Raw genomic sequence first — 24,078 nt, 5'->3', positions numbered from 1 at the left:
GACAACTTAGAATGTTTCTGGCCCAAGGCAAAGTTGAACTAAAACCATTTGCAGTTGTCCCAAACCAAGATCACCACAGATTTCTAAGGTAATTGATACCTAAGGAGAACATTGCCTTTAGATCAAAGTTCATGATCTAAGCATACTAATTCTTTAAAGAAGGTTGTTAAAGTTTATAATGCATGTTTGTCTATTGGACTTCCTTCAACATTTAACATGAAATAATTACATTTTAGAATACATTTAGCAAGAGACTAGCAGGCACTTGGCATGATCTGCAATTACCTCTCTACCCCAATTTAAAGAGAAAGGTAAAATGGAGATTTTTTTAAATGTATAAAAGAATAATAAGAATGATTAAGAATAATGTCTTGTATTTTTTGGAAGGTGCTCAAATGAAATCACTACTGTTATTTTTCCAGAAATATTTAAGGAAACAATAATTTTATGAATAGATAGGTAAAGTAGATAAAAGGCATATAATTCTCACAGTCATTGTTAAAACATATTCAGGAATCCAAACACATGTCAATAACTTTCTGTTAAAGTGACATAAAGCATGTAATTGCCTGGATACTACCTCAGCTAGTGAGTTCATCCACAGCCTGCAAATACAGCCTGAAAAATAGCTCTTCATACCAGACGCCAACACAAAAGCAGTTAGGATCACCTTTGCCCACAGAGATAACTGGATGATTTGGAATAAAAATAAATAATATTTGATTTATAATTACCTTTTATGGAAAATAATATCAGTACAAGTGACATCCAGAAGGGAGTTTAGGGAAATCTACTCATAGTCAAAGGAGGAAACAGAAACAAAACTGAAGTTGTCTCCCAAAGTGAACTCGGAAAGCAGGATTTGACACTGTCTCCAGGATATCCCACTGCATAATGCTGCCTTCAGACATGAAAACACGGACATGGGCATTTCAGACAACAGCTAAAGAACATAAATAGCATAGACATTGCAATGGTTATTCTATAACTGTAAAAGGTAAGAATGTACTGCACCTCCATTCTTTCTTGTTTAACTTCATCAATTTCATCATCTTCAAACATTGCCAAGAGTTCTCCTGTTTGGTCAATAGAGTTAAGAAAGTCTTGGGCAGTTTTTTGTCTACTGTTCACATTACTGTTGCCACTCAATTTGTCTTCATAAAGATAAGGGAAGGAAAAAAGAAACATGCTTAATAGGTTTATATCGGCACCAGTCATTACATGTAATGAATACTGCATACGAAATTCAGAAATGGAATTCTCTCAAAATACTCCTTAAAAGGAGAATCCTTCCACCTAAAATAAAAGCATAAGTAATGCAGAATTAAATAATTTATTTATGTCATAAGTAAGATTGAGAGAATAAAACCAAATTATTCATTACCGCAATAAGTGGGAATGGGTTGATTAAAACTCCATACAAAAAAAAGGAAAGACTCTCAGATTTGGAAAAATAATCCTGCTATAATAAGACTAAGAAATTAAATAAAAATGAAGATATAACATCAGGATTGAGACATTAAATTAAAAGAAGAGAATATTATGTACATTACTGTGGCTAGTATATTTGAAACCTAAAGGGATGAGATTTTTCTCTTTTTTCTTGTCAGAGAGAAAACTGTCATATTTCTTTAAAATCTGGCAGACCTGGTATCTGATGAGGGTGTGCCTCTTCCTGTGCCCTCACATGGCAGAGAGCAGAGAACAAAAGGAAGCTCTCCTGTGTCTCTTCTAACTTAGAAGGGCACTAATCCCATCCATGAAGGCTCATCCTTCATGTCATAATTATTTTCCAAAGGCTGTACCTCAAAATACTATCACAGTGGGGATTAGGCTTGAACATACGAATTTTAGGGGACACAAACACTTAGTTCACAGCAATGACCTTTATCAGGTTGAAAGTTTTCTTTCCTTCCTGGTTTGTTGAGTGTTCCTCTCATGAAAGACTGCTAGATTTTTTCAAATGATTTCTCTACATTTATTGAGATAATCATGTTTTTTTGTCCTTTATTTTTATTAATATGATGTATTACACCAATTGTTTTCTAAATTTAAACCAGCCTTCTGTTCCTGAGATGAATCCCATTTGGTCATGGTGGATAATCCTTTTTAGATATTGCAGGATTCAGTTTACTAGTATTCTGTTGAATATTTTTACATCTATAGTCAAAAAAATATTAGTCTGTAGTGTAAAACTTGTGATGTGTTTGTCTGGTTTTTCTATCAGTGTAACACTGGCCTTGTAGAATGAGTTGGGAAAGGACTGGTACTAATTGTTCCTTAAACACTTGGTGGATGACTTCATTGAAGTCATCTGGATCTGGGTTTTTCTTCGGGGAAAGATTAAAATTACTAATTCAAACTCTTTACTTGCCATAGATCTACCTAGATCTTTAATTTCTTCAGTAGTTTGTGTCTTTATAGGAGAGAAAGTAAACACAGAATTGGTTAAATTAACCATTTTATTTACCATTTGTTTCTTTTCATTTCTTTTTGTAATTTCAGCAACCATCTTGCGTCATCCTTGCTCCAATGCAGCTTTGTAACCATCTAGTTACGTTGTTACTGTCAAATATGTTGCATTATCTATCTTTACATTATATACACAATGGATTTGGATTTTTTTTTCAAATGATTTCTCTACATTTATTGAGATAATCACGTGGTTTTTGTCCTTTATTCTTATTAATATAATGTATTACACCAATTGTTACCTAAATTTAAACCAGCCTTCTAGTCCTGAATATACATATAGTTTTATACAAGTGCTTTTTAAAGCAGTTGAGAGAATAATAGAAGATGGGAAAAGAAATACGCAATTTATATTGTCTCTTACATTTGATAATTACCCTTATAGGATAGGTGCTCTTTGGTTTTTGTATGTGTGTGTGTGTGTGTGTGTGTATATCCAAATTATTTCTGGTATAACCTCCTTTCAGCCTGAAAAACTTCTTTTTATATGGGTATATTAGCAAGAAACTCCCTTAGTTTTTGTTTATCTGAGAACATTCTTGCATTTTGAAAGATAGTCTTGCTGGATACGGTTCTTGGTTAACAGTTCTTTTCTTTCAGCAATTTGGGTGTCATCCCACTGCTATCTGATCTGACCTACATTGTTAATGAGAAGGCAGCTGTTAATATTGTTGGGGTTCTGCTGTATGTGATGAGGTACTTTTATCTTGTGGCTTTCATAATTTTCTCTTTGCCTTTGTCCTCCAACATTTCTACTCGAATGTGTCTGTGGGGGTCTCTATGTGTTTATCCTGCTTGAAGCTTGTTCAGCTGCTTGGATGTGTAGATTAATAATTTTTATCAAAGTTGGGAAATTTTATATCAGTATTTCTTTGAGCATTTTTTTCTCCTTCTTCTCTTTCCTTTTCTTCTGGTAGTCCCATTATGCATATGCTGATGCAGTTAATGGTGCTCATATTTCTCTGAAGCCCTGCTAACTTTTCTTCATTCTTTTATCTTTGTTCTTTAGCTTGCATAATATTTAATGGTCTGTCTTCAAGTTCACTGATTTTTTTCTTCTGTTAGTACAAAGCTACCATTGAGCTCTTCTACTAAATTTTTCATCTTGGTCACTGTACTTCTCAACTCCAGAATTTCTATTTGTTTCTTTTTAAAATTTCTGTCTCTTAATTGATATTTTCTATTTTTTGAGACACTGTAATCACAATTTCCTTTTGTTCTTTAAACATGGTTCCTTTAGTTCTCTGAACATATTTATAATAGCTACTTTGAAGTTCCTGTCTGCCATGGCCAACATCTGCGGCTCCTCTAAAGCAGTCTGTGTTGTCTGCTTTTTCCCCCCTTTTATGGATCACACATACCTGTTTCTTTATATGTCTAGTGTTTTTTTGTTGTTGAAAATGGGCATTTTAGATAATATACTGTAACAACTCTAGATAATAGTTTCCTCCCCTTCCTGGGGCTTGTTGCCACTTTTGCTTATTTATGTTTATGTTTGCTTATTTATTATTATATGTTTAGTGACTTGGCTGGACGAATTCAATAAAATCTCTTTCTCTCACAGCATACAGCCTCAGTTGTTGCTCCTCAGAATTCACAGCCTTGATCATGCAAATGGTCTCCTTAATCACCAGGCATGACTATGGTTTTAGTCAGATTCTCTTTCATTGTCATTTTTCTTGATCTCTCCATTAAGTTTCTAGTTGATCTGGTTCTGTTGGTATCACACAAGCTGTTAGCCTTCACTAACTGTTGGCTGATTGTTCCACTGTTTTTGATAGTATTCTTGTGCGTAAATTGCTCCAGACTGATCTAAATGCTGTTGAGCCCCTTTGCAAAGTCAAGGTACTGCCAGCCTTTAAATTTTGTTTTGATCCGAGGAGTACTCTTCTTAGCTATCCTTTCCTTTGTTTCTTTAGCTGATGCACTGTTTTTCTTCTTGTTACTAGTATCACAGAACTATCAGCATCATCAACAGAATCTCCACTGTTTTTTACAACACCTTTAGCTACAAATGTCCATATGCTCTGTTCCAAAGAGTCTCCGTTGGGAGAGCTGCAGAACTCTCTGTCATTAAGATATACCTCCCCTTTGGCTGAACTTGTGTGCCAATCTCCTGGATCTGGGGGCAGGAACAATGGCAGTTTCTTCTGTAAAAACTCTTTTGGATTTAAGAGTGGGGAACTGGGCAGGAATGGTAGTCCCTTGTCTTCTAGGATTGTCCCTGATGGTGTGGAGCTTTACTCCCTATTCACAAGCTAGGATGGGGCAATCAGAGCTAATATTCTCAGCCTGCCATGACTGGTGTACAGCTCCCCTATGAATAGAAGGTAAGTGGAAGCACCAATCCTTTCAGCTGTGCCTGCCTAGACAAGAACTTCTGCAGTATGGAGCTGGAGGAGATGAGAGATGCTGACCTCCTTGACCTCCTGGTGTGAAACTATTGCCCTAGACAGGGAGAAGGAGAATCAGGTGCCCAGTGTTCTTGGACACACTTGCCCAGAATAAGGCTTCTACCATAATGAGCTGGGGTGGCAGGGTAGCGGGGGAGGAGAAGGTTGATGGGAGCGGGTCATGACTCAAATGCAACAGACTATTCACTGTTCCTAATGAGATTTAGTAGGTTTTCTTGAATATATGTTTCTGTATTTGCTCTATACCCTTAGGAAAATTTCTGCAGATGTTAAATTATTATCATTATTTTTAGTTTTCACTAGTTAAATATGCTTCCTTTGAGAAAGAGCCTACCACATCCCTCACATTGCCATTTTAGAGGTTGTTCCTCAGTATTAGATGTATTTTACCTGAGTATTTTATTTTATAAATTAAATCAACCATTGTAAAAATTTATATAAGACACACAAAATTAGAAAATTTAAATGACAATGAAGAGGGGAGATTTGAAATAAATATGAGAGAGCATCAAATTGATATGATGCTGTTATAATATTGAAGACTGAATACTAGCAAAACTGAATACTAGTCTTACAACTCTGAGCTTGTTGGTATTCAAAGCATGGTATTAATGACTATCATTTATTCAGTGGCAGGAATATGTTGGGTGTTTTTCATACACTATATTGAACTCTCAGAAGAACTCCATATGCTAAGTGGTATAATTTCTGACTTAAAAATGAGAAAACTGACCTTCAAGGTCATACAGAGAGAAAGCAGATTAAGTGAGATTGACTGAATTACGGTCTGTTTTGCTGAGTCTGTATTATTTATGCTGTCCAGAGAAGGAAGCACTTAAATTCATCTGGCAAGGTATTTTCCAGGAATTAAATGGGACTTGTAGGAATATTAAATAGGCAATACTGATTAAACACTTGATTAGAATATTTTTTTTTTGTATAGCTATCATATTTGCTGATTTGTTGAGGGTAAATGAATGTAACTAGTTTTCTTCCAAAGTTTGTTACCTTTTCCGTTGGTTTTGAAGTCTTCTGAATTCTTAATCCAGCAAAGTTTGTTGTCACTTTATTTATCAGTGTGTCTATAGCAATGAACACCACTATATAGTGACTATATATTCAACACAAAATATACGACATAATTATTTTGATTCAGTAAGTTTCATTTAGAAATTATTTTCAGCTTAGCACTGTTGGATTTTTGCAATATTAATAATTTTTCTGAGTATTCTAAAATGGGGAATTGAGGTGGAAATCAGATAAGGAGAAATTTCTACTCTGTTAGGATTTTTGTTAGATTTCAAACAGCAGAGAAATAACACATCAAAATGAGGTGATTATATATCACAAAACATATTAGATACTTTTCATAATAAATTAACAAAAACCCTTGTGTCCATTTCTAAGGTATCTTACAATAATTCATGGCAGAAAATTGTTTGCTAAAATCAATTATATTTTGAATCAACATAATTTTCTTAGTTTCATGGTATTTTGATGTAAAGTAGGTTTTATGATTAAACGAAATAACTGAAATACCACAGTATTTTGGTGTCATATACATTGAAAATCACAAGATTTAACTGCCGACTAAATACTTGGATAATTTCTAAACTATATTATTTAATGGAAGTACACATATTTTACACTAATGGCCATATCTACACTGATACTGCATAAATGTGTTGTTCAGCAAACATGTATCATACTGTTTTTAGTCTAGTGTTTGTTTAGGTTACCTTCCAGAAGATCATCCTCATCTATGCCTTTCACAATCTTTGATTTGTAGTCTCGGAAAAACATATATTTTAGCAGTCTTCTAAGTTTTTTCTATTAAAAACATGAAATAAGTACATAAGAAAACTTACACATATATTCACTTTACTGATTAAAGACTATTATGATAATGATTACGGTAAATTTAATAACCTCGTAGCCCAGGATCATTGAGGAAAACATACAAATTCTCAGCATAATACTACAAAATAAAAAATGTACACATGAAATGAAACATAAAAGCTAAAACACAAGCATTTTAAAAGCAGTTTTCATTTGTAAGTATCAAGATGCTCCAGAAATCATGATAGTTGTTGATTTTTTCTTTTTTCTTATAAGAAGTTTTAAAAAGTCTTTCTGGAGATTATAAATATCACATTCTCCATACTAGGCTGACCATATAACTTTAGGGAATTTTGTACATATCCAAGACCAAATTTTATTTTTAAAAGTGATTTAAAGCATCCAGACAAAGAGCTTGTAACAACTGCTTTAAAAAGCCAAGCACTCTCCTTTTCATGTTTTTTTTAATTCTCTGTGAATCTTTCATTTAGAAGAATTGGTTTATATTTTATATTTCTGGAGGAATTCTATAACCTGAGAAACATATTTTTGTGAATGTTAAAGCTGATGAATGATAGTTGGTTCTTAATGATGGTTTTCTTTAGGTTTATTAGAAGATAAAATACTACTTAACTTTAACAGTAACTGATAATATTTTGCAATTCATTTGTGTGTTTACACTTAGAATGTCTTATTATTGGTTCCTGAGCTTCAGGTTTAAGATTCCTAATAATAACTGAAACCTACTGCATTATACAAAGCTATTTTACATGCATTTTATCTGACCTTTTCAATAGCTCTGACATATATAAATATAATCATCTCCTTTTTATATATTGGGAAAACTGAGGTTAAAAATTATCTTGTAACTAGTGCTTAGCAGAGCTAGAAGTAGTACCTACCCTCAGGGCTATTGGTGAGGAGTATCTGAAAGAATGAGTGAAGCTGCCTAGGGTAACATGTGAAATACAAAGGCAGTCAATAAATACTGCCTGAATATAAATTAGAATTATTAAGAGAAAAAATATACACCTGTCTTTTGCTACCCTTTTCTCTTCACTGATTCCATTCAGTACTAGATTTTGTCTTATATTACCTCATATATGACACCTGTGTAAATTATACCTGTTAACTTTAACTTGAAATGTTAGCATATAAATAAATTATTTTGAGGAGAAAGATGAGAACACTGTCATATTATGGCTGTGTTCTCAGTTGCTAAAAAGGTTTGGTTAAGAAACCTTTTGGAGAAATGGAAGCAACCTAAGTGTTCATCAGTAGATGAATGGATAAAGAAGATGTGGTACATATACACAATGGAATATTACTCAGCCATAAGAAGAAAACAAATCCTACCATTTGTAACAACATGGATGGAGCTAGAGGGTATTATGCTCAGTGAAATAAGGCAGGTGGAGAAAGACAAGCATCAAATGATTTCATTCATATGTGGAGTATAAGAGCAAAGGAAAACTGAAGGAACAAAACAGTAGCAGACTCACAGAACCCAAGAAAGGACTAACAGTTACCAAAGGGAAAGGGATGGGGGACGATGGGTGGGAGGGAGAGATAAGGGGGAAAAAGGGGCATCACGATTAGCACACATAATGTAGTGGTGCGGGGGGACACGGGAAAGGCAGTATATACAGAGAAGACAAGTAATGATTCTATAGCATCTTACTATGCTGATGGACAGTGACTGTAATGGGGTATGTGGGGGTGATTTGATAATAGGGGGAGTCTAGTAACCATAATGTTCAAGTAACTGTACATTAATGATATTGAAAGAAAAAAAAAGAAACATTCTGGACAGTAGAAGGGCATTATCAATTAATGTATGTTTCTGAAGTTTCAACATGATAATTAAACTGACTTTCCCAAAAGGAAGAAAAAACTGTCAGTGCAGACTGTTTCTTGTCCACTTTACCTCTGTCAGTGAAAAAGAAAAATTGATTGGACATATTCTGTAAAGTACTAATGCTAACTCTATTGTTCTTCAGCTGCCTTCACAGAGAATCTTGACTCAAGATTCTCCCTTCTGCCAATAGCACCTTCAGACTCCTTCCTCACAGCACCATTGCTGTATAGTGCCCTGTGTCCTTAGCCCTCCAAGTACTGTATAATGAAGTCATCAAATCCTGCATATTCTTACTCTTCATTACCTCTCTAAATTTTTCCTTCCTGTCCACCTCCAGAGCCATCATACTAATCATATTTTTCTTTGATTACTGAACCAGCACCCTGGTTAGTTCCTTTTCATTTGGTTCATGCTATGTAAAACTACATGAGTCTCACCCTAGGCAGAAATCTCCACTTGAACAAATCCTACAGACTCTCCATGTAATCACACAGCCTTAAAATTCTATGAGTCTTAAAATGCTTCTTCAACTAAATCATACAGACATCCTGGACCAGATTATAGCTTCTTGATAGTAAAGACCTTTTCCTCGTTCTTTAATTTAAGAGTTAATGAGCTAAAATTTTACAAAATTTAATGGCATACTGGTTAAGGTGCACTTTGTAGGTCTCTGAATCTCACTGCATAAGGATATGGGTATTATAAAGGATGCTAACAAGGTCACCCAAAAGGTCAGATGGACGCCTTCTGATAAAAAACAGAGCCACAGGCATATAAATGATGGAGGAGAAATGGGTAAATTAAAAGGCCAGGGGGAAAAAAAATGGAGAAATGAAAGATGGATGGTGAGGAACTAAACACTCCTGCTCACCTGGATGGCATCTGCGCTAACATCCTGTGTCAGTTAGGTGTGTACATGTGACTTGAAGATGAAATTTTTATTGAGAACATGTAAAATATTATAAAATACTTTCAACTAGCCACTCTTAGGAGATATTTATAACAAAAATTAGACAATGAAGTACCAACTTAAGTATTTTAGTGACAGAGTTCAAACAGTAAAAAAGGTAGATATTTGACTATAAAGAAAGCTAGATGTTAGGCTATATATTTATGCTCCTGGAATAATTGACTTGTTTTTCCTATAAACCAGTGTCACAGAATAAACTTTGTATTTCACGTTAAAAAAATTACTATATGAAAATCTGTAATTCTATACAAAAATTAGAAGAATACGACACCCAGTTAATATCCCACTTATCAGAACAAAGTCCACAATCAATACTTAGAGAAATTATGTAGCAATAAAAATGTCTAAATAGATATGCAAGATAAGAGAAATTCATTGTCAGCATGGCTTTACATAAGTGCCCTTGTCCATGTTAAAAAAAAATTCAATTCTATTGTAGTAAACCACTTAGTTGTGCAAACCATGAAGATTAAAACATCAGCTTAATCAATAGTTATGATTCTAACTGGAAAGCTATATAAAAGGATATTTTCCTTATATAAGTGTAATTAAGCACCAAATATGTTTTAGTAATTGAAATTGTCTGAATTACCTTATCTTTGCGCATCAAAAACAGAAGATCTTCAGCAGAGATTGCCCTTGCTCCCCGAAGCTGAGAAACTTCAGCAGCTTGCTGTAACTAACAACAAAGGAAATCAGCAATCTTTATTAATAATGTAAATGAAATATACTATAGTCACGGCTCATGAGAGATAAATAATACTAAGAGTTAAAAACTTTGGGAAATAATACAGCAATCACAGTGCTGCTTTAAAAATTAAAACGTCTTATGTCTTAAGGTATAAAAAATTACAATTAATTTATAAGCCCACCTGTAACTGATACAATAAATAGAAATTCTTGATTTTGTTCAGGCAAAAGAAAAATCATATGCAGCTTCCAGAAATGCATTAATACACCTGAAAATAATTTTATGATATTTTATCCTCAGATCCAAGTTAGGAATGGTTTCACTCAGTATCACTAGTTGAATAAGTATATTATTTATCTGAGCTCCCATGCTGGTATGATTTGAAATAGGCCCATTCAGAACTTTAAAAGATCAACAAAAACAGTAGCTGTTTCTAATATCCAAAGGAAAAAAAATAGTTTTAGTTTTGGCAAGTCTTCAGTGGGCAAAGGATTCAGTCCATAAATCATAATACTAGACTGCATTAATTTCTTTCCACACTAATCACATGCACACAAAAAGTTAACTGTATCTGGAATGTACAACACAAAACATACTGCATGAAAAGTTAGACTTCCCCTGAAATGTTCTTCTGGGCCCTTATATCTACAAAGTAGAGAATTTTCTGGAATTCAGAAGTTCTAGAAATACAATCTTACTTGAAAATGACCTGGGAAATAAAAGAACGTGAAAAATGATAGCTCTGTTTTTTGGCACAGACAAAATCAGGTTCTTATTTCGATTAGTTGGAAGAAACCTAAAATACATCCAGCTGAACAAAATAAAGATGCTGGAGAAAACACTATAAAAATGTGTCTGTAACTTCTTCCAAATTTGATCAAATCATGGTGATTGTACCAAACCAACTCTATCCAATATTATAAAAATATTTAGATATAAAAGCTATTCCTGAATGCATCCTTCTTGGAAAGGAATAAATCTAACATATATTCCTGAGAACTAATCTTTAAAAAGTGCATATTGTTATCTTAACAATTACAAGAAATCAAATAGTGCATTTGTACTAAAGAAATTCTGTTTGAATACTTAGGCAATTTTGCTAAGTAAGCTTCAAACCTTGTCTAAATACACAGACTACAAAATAGACTATAAACTCCCTATGTGTCAGCCTTACCACTGAATTTCCTGGATACTGGTGGTTGGTATATAAACATAATTCTACCTAAATATAGAAATTTAAATTTAACTGTGAACCATTTAAAAAGAAATCTTGGGGGAAAGCTTTTTAAAAAGATGATGTATCCACTCAGAAAGAAACTAAAAGTTTTCAGCAGGAAAAACTTGAATATATTTTTCTAAAAACTGGAAAATGTCAGAGAAATATGTGTACACATGATTTTTCAAATAAAGAGATTTCTATACATTCCATCACAGTATAAAATACACACAATTAGTGTGGAGAAGAATATGGGCTCAGTATTCATTTAAATGTCTGGAAGTCATAGAGAGAAACAGGAGGAGCCCTATCAGGTAACTGTATTTTCTTAAGTGAAGGATGGTGAAGATTTGAAAACACGCTACACAATATTAAGTAATTTTGTTCATTGCAGGATCAGGATAAGTATATATCCCTAGTTCTCCCAATTATCAACTGTTTATCCATACTACATATAAATAATCTGGATTCATACCTTTCTCCAAAACGTCCATTTACAATCACATTAATTAGGGGAAAAAAAAAGAAAATGCAAAATAAAGATAGAAAAATTAGACATTTTAAAACACCTTTCCATAACCAGTACACAACTACTGTAGGGACTGGAATTTATGTCATAGCTATGTTGTCATAATTAGCAGGAAGACTTTATCTTTAATTTTCATCTATCCAATTTACTGATTTCCTTCACCTAACGTAGCATCCTTAGTAGCCCTAGTACGTCTGTACGTCTTGGACTCCAATGCAGTGAATCCTCAGTACTAAAGTTATCACTGTGTTACCTACCTCCCCAAGCTTATCTGGCCCTGATATGTCCCGTGATCCTGAACTGCCTCTCCCAAACTTTGACCTCCTCTTCTCTGCAGAGTGAGGAAAGCAATCTTAATAGCTAATTAGAGTGATCACAATAAAGTATGTTATCACCCATTTGCTTACTTCTACACATTTTTGTCTATGGCTACCAGAAAGAGTCAAGAAACACCCAACAACACAACTTAAAACAGATTAGCAGTGTCACACACAGTCCAGTTCCACGGGATGCTGAGCTCAGGATTGGTGCATTTAATATGGAAACAATACTAGAACCAGGAAACCAAATCACAAAATATTCTTAATACCTTCAGTGTTAAAAAAAAGAAAAGGTGACTCTGTATTCTAAGATATTCCTCAGTTTCTTAATTCTTGAAAATAAATGCAAGTTGTACTTCATTATTCACTGTAGCAAGTCAAATATTTCTGGCAGTAACTAAAATAGCATAAAATGGTATATTTTACAATTCTTTGTTACAATGAAAGTAGTACACATTTAATTGCATTATAAAATATGCAAGAAATGACAGAACAGAGGAATACTTAAGACTACTCACTAATTGAACGAGTATGCAAAGTTAATTTTCTTAACTATACGGATAAAGGTATGGTAATAGTAACCTAATGGAGATTTATTTGCAGCTTGGTAAAATATTTTCCCAAAAGGCATTATTCTATCACAGTAGCAACTCATTCAGGCATTTTTTCTGACACTATTTCTATTCTTCAAAGTAAACTAAAAATAATACTCTTGGAACAGCTGTTTAAAAGACAAAAATTTCCCCTAACAAAAAACACTCATTATGTTTCCTTTCTAAATATTTTCTGATACTTTACTTGGAGGTTGAGCACTAAAAGGTACATGTTAAACTTTACAAGTTATGTTAAATGCTTTATATTGAGCCCACAAGTCTCTTTTCAATTTCTCAGTGCTATCCATGACACTAACATTCAAACTCAATTATTTTTCACTATTATATTTTCACCAATTTCTGTTGATTTTGTTGTTTGTTTTAATTTGCTCAGGGTCTTGAATTTGTTCTCTACTTTCACAGTATTCATCCTAATCTAGGCCTTTGAGAATTTTTGTTTATTGGCTTCTAAACTTCAATGTCCCCAAATTGTGATGTATCCTAGGAGTCAGTGCTAAATTGATTGTCCTCAAATATGATAATCATAATTCTTATTTCCGGGATCTATGATAATCCACTATTATCTAACATCAAAGTAGTCTTTAAAGCCAGACTGATTCATAGATTTTCTCTATATCTCCATTCTCATATTTTTCTTTCATATTATTCTACATTTAAGATCCCATAATTTTAGTTCTATCTTTATTAATTTTATATATTTATGATGGTTAATTTTATGTGTCAACTTGATTGAGTCAGACATTTGGCCAAACATTATTCTGGGTGTGATGATGAGGGTATTTCTGGATGAGATTAACATTTGAAATGGTAGACTGAGTAAAGCAGATTGCCCTCCCAAAAATGAATGGGCCTCCATCAATCAATCAGTTGAAGAACTAAATATAAGAAAAAGGCTAAATTAAAGGGAACTCCTTCTGCCTGACTGTCTTGAAGTGGGACACTGGTCTTTTCCAGTCTTCTGACTTGGACTGAAACATCTCCCAGTTCTCAGGCCTTTACCTTGGACTGGAGATACCCTTTCCCTCTCCTGGGTTTTTAGCTTGCCAACTACAGAACTTGGGACTTCTTGTCCTCCATAATTGTGTGATCCAGTTCCTCACAATAAATTCATCTATGTATGTGTACACACACACACACACACACACACACGCACATCCTACTGGTTCTGGTTTTCTGGAGAACCATGACTAATACAGTATTATACTCAAATACAAGAAATTCTTGATTCTTCGTGAGATGCAGCAATTTCTTCTTTAAACAATAGGTTTCAAAATAATTTTCTCAAAGAAAAAAGATCTGCAATTACCTTCATTCAATAGTGTTTATAATCTAACTTAAGCATGGAACTTGACATACTCAGTTTATAGTATCTTATAAGCACAATAAATGTTCTTTATTTTTTTCAACCAGTTAGGTAACATTCCTACTTCCCAACTGCCTTTTGAATAATATCTTTAGGTCCAGGACAGCTATTTCCCAACAGGCAGTTTATAAATGTTCGTTAAATGCTGGCAATCGGCAAGCCATTTCATTTCCCCTGATCATTTGCAGTTTTCCCATATTACATAAATGAATTGGGCTAGATGAAGTTAATAACTCCTGCATTTGGCTAAGGCCCACATAAATTCGGCAGAAAGAGTTCTCTAAAGTTCCAAAAGGTTTTAGAAGTACAGCAAAATTAATTTGATGCATTTATAATCATTAAAATCCTGAATGTAACATCATTTTAACCACACTTCTGTTGCATCTCTTTCCTTTGGGTTCTGGCTAAGTACTTGGATCTTTCTTTTTGGAGGATAAATAGTAACTAAATAAATAGTAAAAGGCAGGAAGTGTTGAAAGCTATGTCATTTAGAGGCAAACTCTTAGGCTAAGTTGTCACCTGGCCTAAGATTTATATATGTCTGTCTTGCTATCCATTTGTCTATTATGCAATATTTACCAGGGAAGGTTCTAGGTAAGACTACAAAAAGACATTTCTGCTTACAGCTATACTTGTCAGCCACAGATAACCTCAAAGATCTTCGCTAAATGTTCCATGTTATGACTGAAGGAAGTAGGAGTTAGGAAATATGGACTCCAGTTCTAGCCCTACAACTAAGTATATATAAAAAAAATACAAGGTTTGTAGGCTTACATGTTTTTCCCCCATTTGAAATGGGTAGTCAATTATTTTAATGACTAGGAAGAGAGTCAATAATTTTAGTGGTAAGAATAGCTACCATGTATTAAGTACTTAATTTGAACCAGGCACTGTGATATGTGTGTTGCAAATATTTAATTCAAATTAAAAAAATTTTTCTAACTTAAAATTTATGTGACATTTAAAGTCAAATAATATCTTAGTTTTATAATGACAAACAGGAAAACCTGGCCATACTTTTCCAATATGTAAATTTGCTTTCAGAGCCAACTAAACATTTTTAGCTTGTTCTTGTTATTTATCTCCATATTTGAAATAGGCTTAGAATGTCTGTTTTCTTTGTTCTTCAGCTTTAAGTACTATCCACTGACTTCTTAACTATAGATGGAGATTTAGTGTTTTCAGATGCCTTATAACCATCCTTCCTCCCTTTCTGAGCTTATTCATAAAATGTAATTGTTAAATCAATACCAGTGTTTATATTATCGTGATTGTATCAACACTGTAACAGTTTGGCTACTATTATCAAATTTCTCCTCACAAAATTCTTTTTTCTTCTAGTTAATAATTTCCTTGGTTTATATTTTTGGCTTAGTTTTTTGTAAACCTAACACTTTTTCATCGGACCTCTGAAAGATCTGAAACATAGGATTTCCTTCAATCTCATTGTTTTCCATTTTTATTTTCCCTCAGAAACATGGAAACCTCCAGACTCTCTTAAACAATTATATTTTGGATTCTTGTTTTCTTGATTCCATTTTTTGTTCTTTCTAAGTTTACTTTATTTTAGTGCATACATTCTCTGAAGTCTGTTTTTGTTCTTGAGTATAGTTACAATAGCTGCTTTAAGAACCTCTGCTAATGTCAACATCTGGGCCATCCTGGTGTCAGTCTCCATTTTGTCTTTACTCTTGAGTATTGGTCATGTTTCTCTGTAACTTTATATTTTAAGGAATTTGGGATTTTATCTGAGATATTGTGAATGATATACTATAAGGACTCTGCATTCTGCTATGTTCCTCTGAAGAATACTGATACATATTATTTTAAATAGGCAGTTAACTAGACTTAATTCAAACTGCAATATCTATCTCCCTTTCCCAGGGGGTGGGCTGTACCTCAAAAATACCTCTGACAGTTTCCTGAGGATGGGTGGATGACAAATAAAATTTTTAAGATCCTGTATGTATGAAAATTAATTTATGCCACCCTCATATTCAAATGGTAAACTTGATGAGTATAGAATTTGAGATTAAAACTAATTTTATTCAGACTATTAAAGGCATTACTCCAGCATCTTCCAGCTTAAAATGCTATTGAGAAGTTAGCTGTTTTTTGGTAAGTCTTTATGTGACTTATTTTGCCCTTTAAGAAACTTTTACTCTTGCTTTTCTTTATGCCTGAAAACTCATGCACTTCATGGTGCTGCATCTTGGTGAGGGTCTTTCTTCATATATTTACCTGGGATTCACAGGGACACTGTAACTTATATATTCTTGTCCCTCATGTCTGGGAAATTTTCTTGCATTACTCTGAAAACTACTTTCCCTCTGTTTTCTGGGTTCTTTCTAGAATGCCTACTAACTGAATGTGGGCGGTCTTTGTGCCTGGATATCTAATACCAGAGTTCTTTTTATTCAACTTCTCCAGAGAGTAAACTTATAACATCTTGACAGAATGGCAAAAAAGAGGGTTGACTGCCAATATGGTTTTGATAGGGTCCTGGGATAAAACTGATCCTTTACTTTCTGCTAATGCTCCTCTTTTCCATCCACCTGAGATTTACACTTCGGAAGTAACTTCAGTCTTGACCTTTTCCAGGTCTCAAGGTTTCATTTTTCTTAGATCTATTAAATATTTAGTATTTTTATCCACTTTTATGCTTCCATAATTTTTTGACATCTCTCATGTGCTATTTAATCTTCTCCTATTTTCTTTGTTTTTGTAGGTTTATGCCTTTTACAATTACTTTGCTGTCATTTAGTGGGGTTTTGAGAGGGTTTGGAGATAAACACGTTATCATGCATGTTTAAACAGCAGCTGATATTCCTTTTTTATGCTAACATTTACTCAATGTACTACCCTATGTTTCATGCCTTCTGTATATTATCTCATTTAACCCTCACTCAAACCTATGAAAGATGTCCAGATACACAGAGCTGGCACTGAATAATAATGCTTAACATCAAGCCATTCATCTTTCTAAGATTAATTTCTTATTCAGAATACAGGAAGGTATGATCACTAAATCTAGCCTTACATTGCATAGAAAAGCCTACCCACAAAAACATTTATTTGCCTTTCAAAACATTTTCATTGCTGGCAAACAACTGGTTGACGAAAAAAAGGTTTGGATCAAAAAATCCAAGCCAGAACTGCCTCATGTAGACACAGCTTAAGGATTCAGGACTAAGTGTTTGAAAGGAAATGGATTTGTAACTAGATACAGTTAACATTCAGAATACTACAAATGTAAGATATGTGGCTTAGTATTTTTCTATCATATGATCTCCTTATTTTTGTTGGTGACAGGTCTTCTACTGTTTTCAACATTTGAAACACAAACGAGTATATAAATTGATAAAAGATGTGCCTGACTTTTTAGAGTTTCATTTTTATTCTTCTTTTTAGAGCAGCAAGTCAAAGACAGTTAAGTCTAGTTTTAAAAAATGTGATTAGGCTATAATTATCGTATCTCATGTCTCAAAGAATTCATATATATATATGAATTATATGAATGATAACCTGATTCTATTTCATTCTAGAATATATATTTTAAAGAATTACCAAGCCACAATCAATATAAGCCTGCAAAGCTTAAAAAATGTCCAATAAGGAGTGATTCGATTTATTGTATAAGAACAGTAACCTTGACAGGAAACTAATTCTTTGGTTACTCTTATTTAAATGTGAAATTAGGAGAACAACCATTCGGAAATTTTCTTTTAAACTATTTGCATTTAAGTTATTCATAAGCAATTCTTAAGTCTAAACACATCAAGTTTTGAGAGTAACCAGAAGGATATTTTGGAAATTTTTTGAAGTTGAAATTAAAGTAATAGACTATATTATAGCTTAAAAACTAAAATGTATACCTTAGATACTACTATACTATATTATAAAAACTGTACTATTAACTCTAGTTAATACTGTTTAAAATTTAACTATTTTAATCAAAATATAATCAAAATTATAGAAAGATGCTGGCAGATCTTCAATTAGTTTAACTTTACAAGGTATCTTTTGTTGCTCGATAACTGAAAAATGATAGTTTAAAAGCACCAGGATGCATTTCATTTGCATTTCTCAAAGTTTTAGAAGCATAAAATTTTTGGTGGCCTACAAAATATGTGTTTGCCTTGTTTACATTTAATAAGTCCTCCTTTTCTGTGCTTATTTCTTGGCATCTCTGTGCCTCCCTCCATATTCCTTTCTGTTCACACTTCTAAAAAGGCATTCACTGAAAGAGCTGAAACCATTACTTATTTCTCCAAAGGACAAAATTTAACAGGTAAAAGACTGAGTTAATTATTCTTTTTTGGAACTCTGCCTAGTTTTTCACATAACCTGATTCCATTTCATTCTAGAATGTTTAGGAATAAACACAGGTCTTGTAGTAAATTTTCATGGTTAGATCTGAGTACTGAAGGCACTAAATTACACCAGACCACACACACAGACCAATGAATGATTGGAAAAATTACTAAATGAAAAGAATAAAGTAATGCTAAAGAATAATCATGAGGAATGAGGAAAACTGATTTCTAATCTTATCTCTACTACAATCACCCTTGTTTTGGCAAAAGCAATTTTATAATCTTGCCTTTTTGTTGAGAAAATATATGGAGGAAGTGCCAACTTCAGGATTTTTAGAACTGTAGCTTCCGATGCTGGGTCTAAGAACCTGATCCATGCAGAAGCACGGTGAGCGTCTGCTGTGAGATGCAGTTAAGGTGTGGTTTCTTCTGTCAGCACTGTGCATTCTGAAGAGCATTTAGATTATTACCCCCACTTAATGGTTTAACTAACACAGTAGATTATCTCTCCTTATAGCATTATAAAAATTGATTTCATATGTAGTTTTATGAAGAAGCTTTTAAAAATCGTTACTTTAAAAAAATTTCCAAAACCATCTTGGCTTTTTTCCTCTCATGAAATTTTTAAAGATGCTTATGGTTTGATGTTTAAGTGAGATAATGCCATGCAGCATACAGTGTCTACATTTAGAAGTAAGAAATTAAATTTCAGAGTCACCATGAAAAAGTTTATAATCCAGTATTCACAAAGATTAAAGGCTATTATTGGACTATTACTTAGCATTAATGACTTGTTTTACCATAAATAGAGGATATAAATACTTTGTGGCACTCTATATATACAATACATATATTTGTATGTACATACACACACCTATACACATGTGTATATCATCAGAATCACTTTCTTACAAATTTTAAGAAAGTAACTCTCATATAGAGTTAAAGGGAAAAACTATATAGGCTTTTTTAGATTGAGAACCAATAGCTTCTATTACAATTTCTCATGCCAACTTGATTTCACCTCAACATGAAATATAATGCATGCCTTAGTGTGCACACAGTTTGAAGCTAGAGTTTTGAACAGAGTAACTGATCTTTCTGGTCCTCAGGTTCTCCAAGTGGGGACTAAAAAGAGATGGACAGCAAATGAGCTCCCAAGATCCTTTTGGCTTTACTTTCTGATTCTGATTAACCCCAGGACAGTTTATTCTTGGCTCCATAATTAAGTGCTTGTATTAATGAGAGAATAAAAAAAAAGAATCACAAGAAGAAACAGTACCACTTGGTGAGGTATAAATGGGGGTTAATTTTCAAAGAATAATTCACTTCTTTGTACCCGTGGAGCGGCCATCAATCCCAGTAACTGTAAGTGTGGAAGAAAGTGTGAAGCTGGACTATTATTGAGCATTAATGACTTACTTGCCCATAATGTTTACCATGGTACACAAATCAGCAAGTGATATATCTATTATCCTACCCAATAGTTCTAAACACATTTGAAAGCCAAAGACAGTTGCAAAATGGGATTAAAGCAATGCAATTACTAATGCATAGAAACTGTACTCTACCCACTTCCAGTCTGACCTTTGCTTTTATCATATGGTGAATAGAGATAATTTGTATATGCTTCCCCCTCAGTCTGTCAGAGAAAGTAGTCCTTATTCAAATTTTATATCCAATGATTGCTTGCATAGGAAAACCAAACAGTGTTTTATACAGTGTTTATCAAATGAGATGTAGTATATGTAAAACTAAATGAAAAGTCAGGTTTCCTTGGCTCAGATGTCAGCTCCATATTCCACTCAAGAATTAAAAAGGTTACTTCAAAGGGCTCAAGAAAGTCATATAGTACAGATCTTGTTGCACTCACAGGTCATTGTTAAGATTAAATGAAATAATGTGTTGCAGGGATTTGGAGAACTGAAAAGTACTGTAAAAGCATAAGGTATTGTTTAGGGATGACTCCCACCCCAATTAGAAGGTTTGGGGTAAGATGAAGTAGCAATGTATATAAGAAAAGGAAAAAAAGAGTCTACTGATAATTTGTTAGGTAGAGAAAATGTTTTAGATGTTACTGAAATCAAAACTAGGATATTCTTAAAAGACTGATTCACATGAGGAAAAAATGGCACAACCATCCAACACCACCACTCACACGAGTCACATTCTGAAGAAGCAGACAGCACAGAGAAGACAGAATCCTAAATCCTTCCAAAAATGCAAGTCAGGTGCCACAGCTTGTCTGAAGTCTCCTCTAACTCAAGCTAATCACCCCCTTTCCACTGTGCTTCCTGGGGACCTTGTACAGCTCACCACTTATCACCCTATTTTGTATAGATCCCTTCCAGCATGCAGATTTTCCACTAATGTGTGTTACAATGAACTGAAATGATAGCTAAGCAGTTTGGCAAAAGTCATGTACGAAAAGAAGCTGTATGACTGGTGCATGGGAATAGGCACAGGAGCACCAGTAGGAAGGCTGAGGACTGTTGGATCCTAGTATGGGTTTTGTGTGAATGTGGCCAATAACTAAACATAACTGAGACTGCACTAACTAACCAACTCAAACAAATACAGGGATAGGAACTGTTACCTTGCAGGGATGTTAAAAAGAACAAATGAGAAAACAAAAAAACCCCAGAAAACATAATGCGCGAAACTGTCCTAAATGCCTAAAACTAACATCTGTAACAAATACTAGTCTTTTATTTCCTTCTGTGGATTCTCAGAGGAGTGATATTATTTCTGAAAGGGAAGTCATGGAAGGGCAAATCTTCCAACTACAGTCCTGTAGATGAGGCTAAAATAAGTAAGCATGGAGGCTAAAAATTCTATTATTTTTAACTGAGTACTGGTCCCTGGTTTGTTCAATGTATATTTATTGAGCACCTAGTGTAGGCCAATCACTGGGTGTGTAACTGAGAATTGTGCTAATGAGCAGCAAAGTGAAGCAAGCAAACAAGAATTAAAAATGGGCTCTAAGCTTAAGTTTACAGATTGTTTATTGTTTTCAGCTAAGATGTGCAGTAAATGACAGCAGATGTTATACTATAAAAATTTTATTTTAAATAAGTTGATGCTGAAAATCAAAGAATTAGGAGATAAGTACCATCATTTATATACTATGTTGAAGAGTGCATTAAGCTAAAACCTTTGCAAATGTGCCAAAGGAAGCCACAGACGACATCAGGTATTAATCTGAAGAGTGTTTTACAGACATTGCTACAGATTATTTAAAACATCTAAAGAAACTATCCCTTCTCATTTGGAGTCAGTTCAGTTAGATATTAGCCATGATGAATTACCAGCCTTAAGGCAAATCAAATTATGCATTCTAGTCTCTAATCAGGATTTGGAGAAAAACCTTGATTTTTAGAATTTATCTGGCTGAATCTTAGATAATGTATGTGAATCTGGGGCATCTTTGGGGATGACCTGTATGGGATCATTGGTATTTATTTGAATATATGTTTATCCCTCAGGGCCTTAGAAGGAAAAAGGACCATTAAACTGGGTAATTGTAGAAGGGTTTAAACATAAACTATAAGGATGTGGGGGATGGTGAAACCAGAGGAGATAGTGTGGGACCTTCCTGGGTCTAACAACAACAGGGAGGAAACCATGATTAAACCTAGGCTTAGAGGGTTAAGGGGAAGGCGGCTGTCACCTGAACCTGGAAGCTGGAGGAGTCAACCTGACAGGGACACAACCAGCCTTGGCCTTATACTCATCCCACTCTCAGCTTTCTTGCTCATGCCTCCCACTAGCCAAATTCAACGAGAAGTCACAAGGCAAAAGCGATCTAGAGATGAGCCTCCCAGGATATGGACGAGGAGGAAGGGTGAAAAGTAGACTTGCAGGGACAAACATTAGATATACATGATCATATGAGTCTTCAGGCTTATCAAGGATCACCTTAATTGGGCCACTTTTCCCCCAAACACCTCAACTAGAATGTCTTTCATCCACTTTTAAAAAATATTTCTGTTCAATTTAAAAATAGTAATGATTGGGAAGTATCCTTCTCTAAATAAACAATGTGATCCAGTGATGGAAACTGTAATTCTAGATCCAAGACTTAAGAAAGGGGAGCATCAATAATAGGAGTAAGAAGAATATAAACTAGTATTTCCTGAATACACTACTAGACGTCTTACATAGTCTACATATTTTAAAAATCGTTAGTTCTCTTAATCCTTGTGAAATCTTTTGGGTTAAGTGATATTAGTATCTTAAAAGTTTTTTTTATAGATAAGGAAACAGTAGCTCAGAGCATTTAAATGACTAAGATGGGATTTGAACAAGTCTGTCAATCAGTAATTTCCTGTTTCCACTGTAGCCCACAGCTAGTAGACAGCTAACTTTTCCATTTTCTTCATGTAAACTAATATTTAATAGTTTCCTCATATAAACTGATACATAACTACATAAAATTCAGTAACTTGACCAATCAACATTCAGCACTTTATATAGGACTTAGACTCAATGTATGTAGCAGTTAATGTGGGAGGTACTAGCACAGAGCCTGACTAGAAGCCTTTTTTTCTGCCTCCTCAGAGGAAAGGGTGGAGAAGGGAAGGGGAATTTTCATTAATTGGATTCAAGTGTCATGTACTTACAGATCCTGCTGTCTCCCTTCCCCCATCAATATTTATGTCAAGTATCTGTTTAAATAATTTGTTTTGTTATAGATTGGCACAGTCATGGCTCTGAATTCCAAGTGAAAAACTACCTCAAACTGTTTGCTTTTTAAATAATGCCAATTGATTACTATAATTATTATAGATTCCTCAAAAATCATAAGTAGAAAATTCACTTTGCATTTTTACTTTTCCCCAGTACTTAACCTAGTATATAGTACAAGTAATTACCTAAGACAAGAAATGAAAAATAAGAAAAGATAAGAAAATCACACAACAGATGTTCTGAAAAAGGAGGTAAAGAAATTATTGAAGAAATAATTCAAGAAAATTTCCCATGATTGGAGAATATAAGATTCCACATGGCTCAACACAATGCATGAAAGGGCATATACCACATCACATTCATTTATTAATTCACATTTATTGAAAACCAGGCACCATTTTTGACTGCAAGGTTACACACTGGACAAAATAGATAAAGGCAATGCTGTCATGGAGCTTATATTTTAATGTTGAGGAAGAACAAATAACATGTCACAATAATCACTATGTCAAAATAAAAAGAGTACCTGGATAAGGTGTACTGGGGTTGTGGTTATGGGTTGTTATTTTATACAGACTGATCAGGGAAGTACTCATTTTTAAAGTAACATTTGAGCAGAAATAAGGAGGTGAACCACATGGCTACCTGAGAGAACATTCCACTCAGAGGGAATAGGAAGGGCAACAGCTCTAAGGCAAGGCCCTGCTGGAACATGTTAGTGGAGAAGAAAGGAAGCTAATCTGGCCGTGGAGAGGAGAGTGGTTAGGGAAACGGTCAGAAAAGCAGC

General features: G+C 34.0%; 1 protein-coding gene across 3 annotated transcripts in view; it reads right to left on the bottom strand.

Moving 5' to 3' along the window:
• SUPT3H (SPT3 homolog, SAGA and STAGA complex component) overlaps nt 1–24,078 on the bottom strand; it is a 478,840-nt gene that overhangs the window by 130,438 nt on the left and 324,324 nt on the right. For 2 of the 3 annotated variants that reach the window (XM_037015978.2, XM_037016049.2), the window contains 3 exons: nt 10,146–10,232; nt 6,626–6,716; nt 1,015–1,154 (listed from right to left, as the gene is read on the bottom strand). In XM_037015978.2, coding sequence (XP_036871873.1) covers nt 1,015–1,154; nt 6,626–6,716; nt 10,146–10,232 — 318 coding nt within the window. The remainder of the gene's footprint in view (nt 1–1,014; nt 1,155–6,625; nt 6,717–10,145; nt 10,233–24,078) is intronic. The other variant, XM_037016080.2, reaches the window with a different exon arrangement.

The sequence above is a fragment of the Manis javanica genome, chromosome 16 (genome assembly GCF_040802235.1).
Source record: "Manis javanica isolate MJ-LG chromosome 16, MJ_LKY, whole genome shotgun sequence".
NCBI lineage: Eukaryota > Metazoa > Chordata > Mammalia > Pholidota > Manidae > Manis > Manis javanica.
The sequence above is the reverse complement of the archived record's forward strand: the minus strand, read 5'-3'. Positions and strand labels throughout refer to the sequence as shown.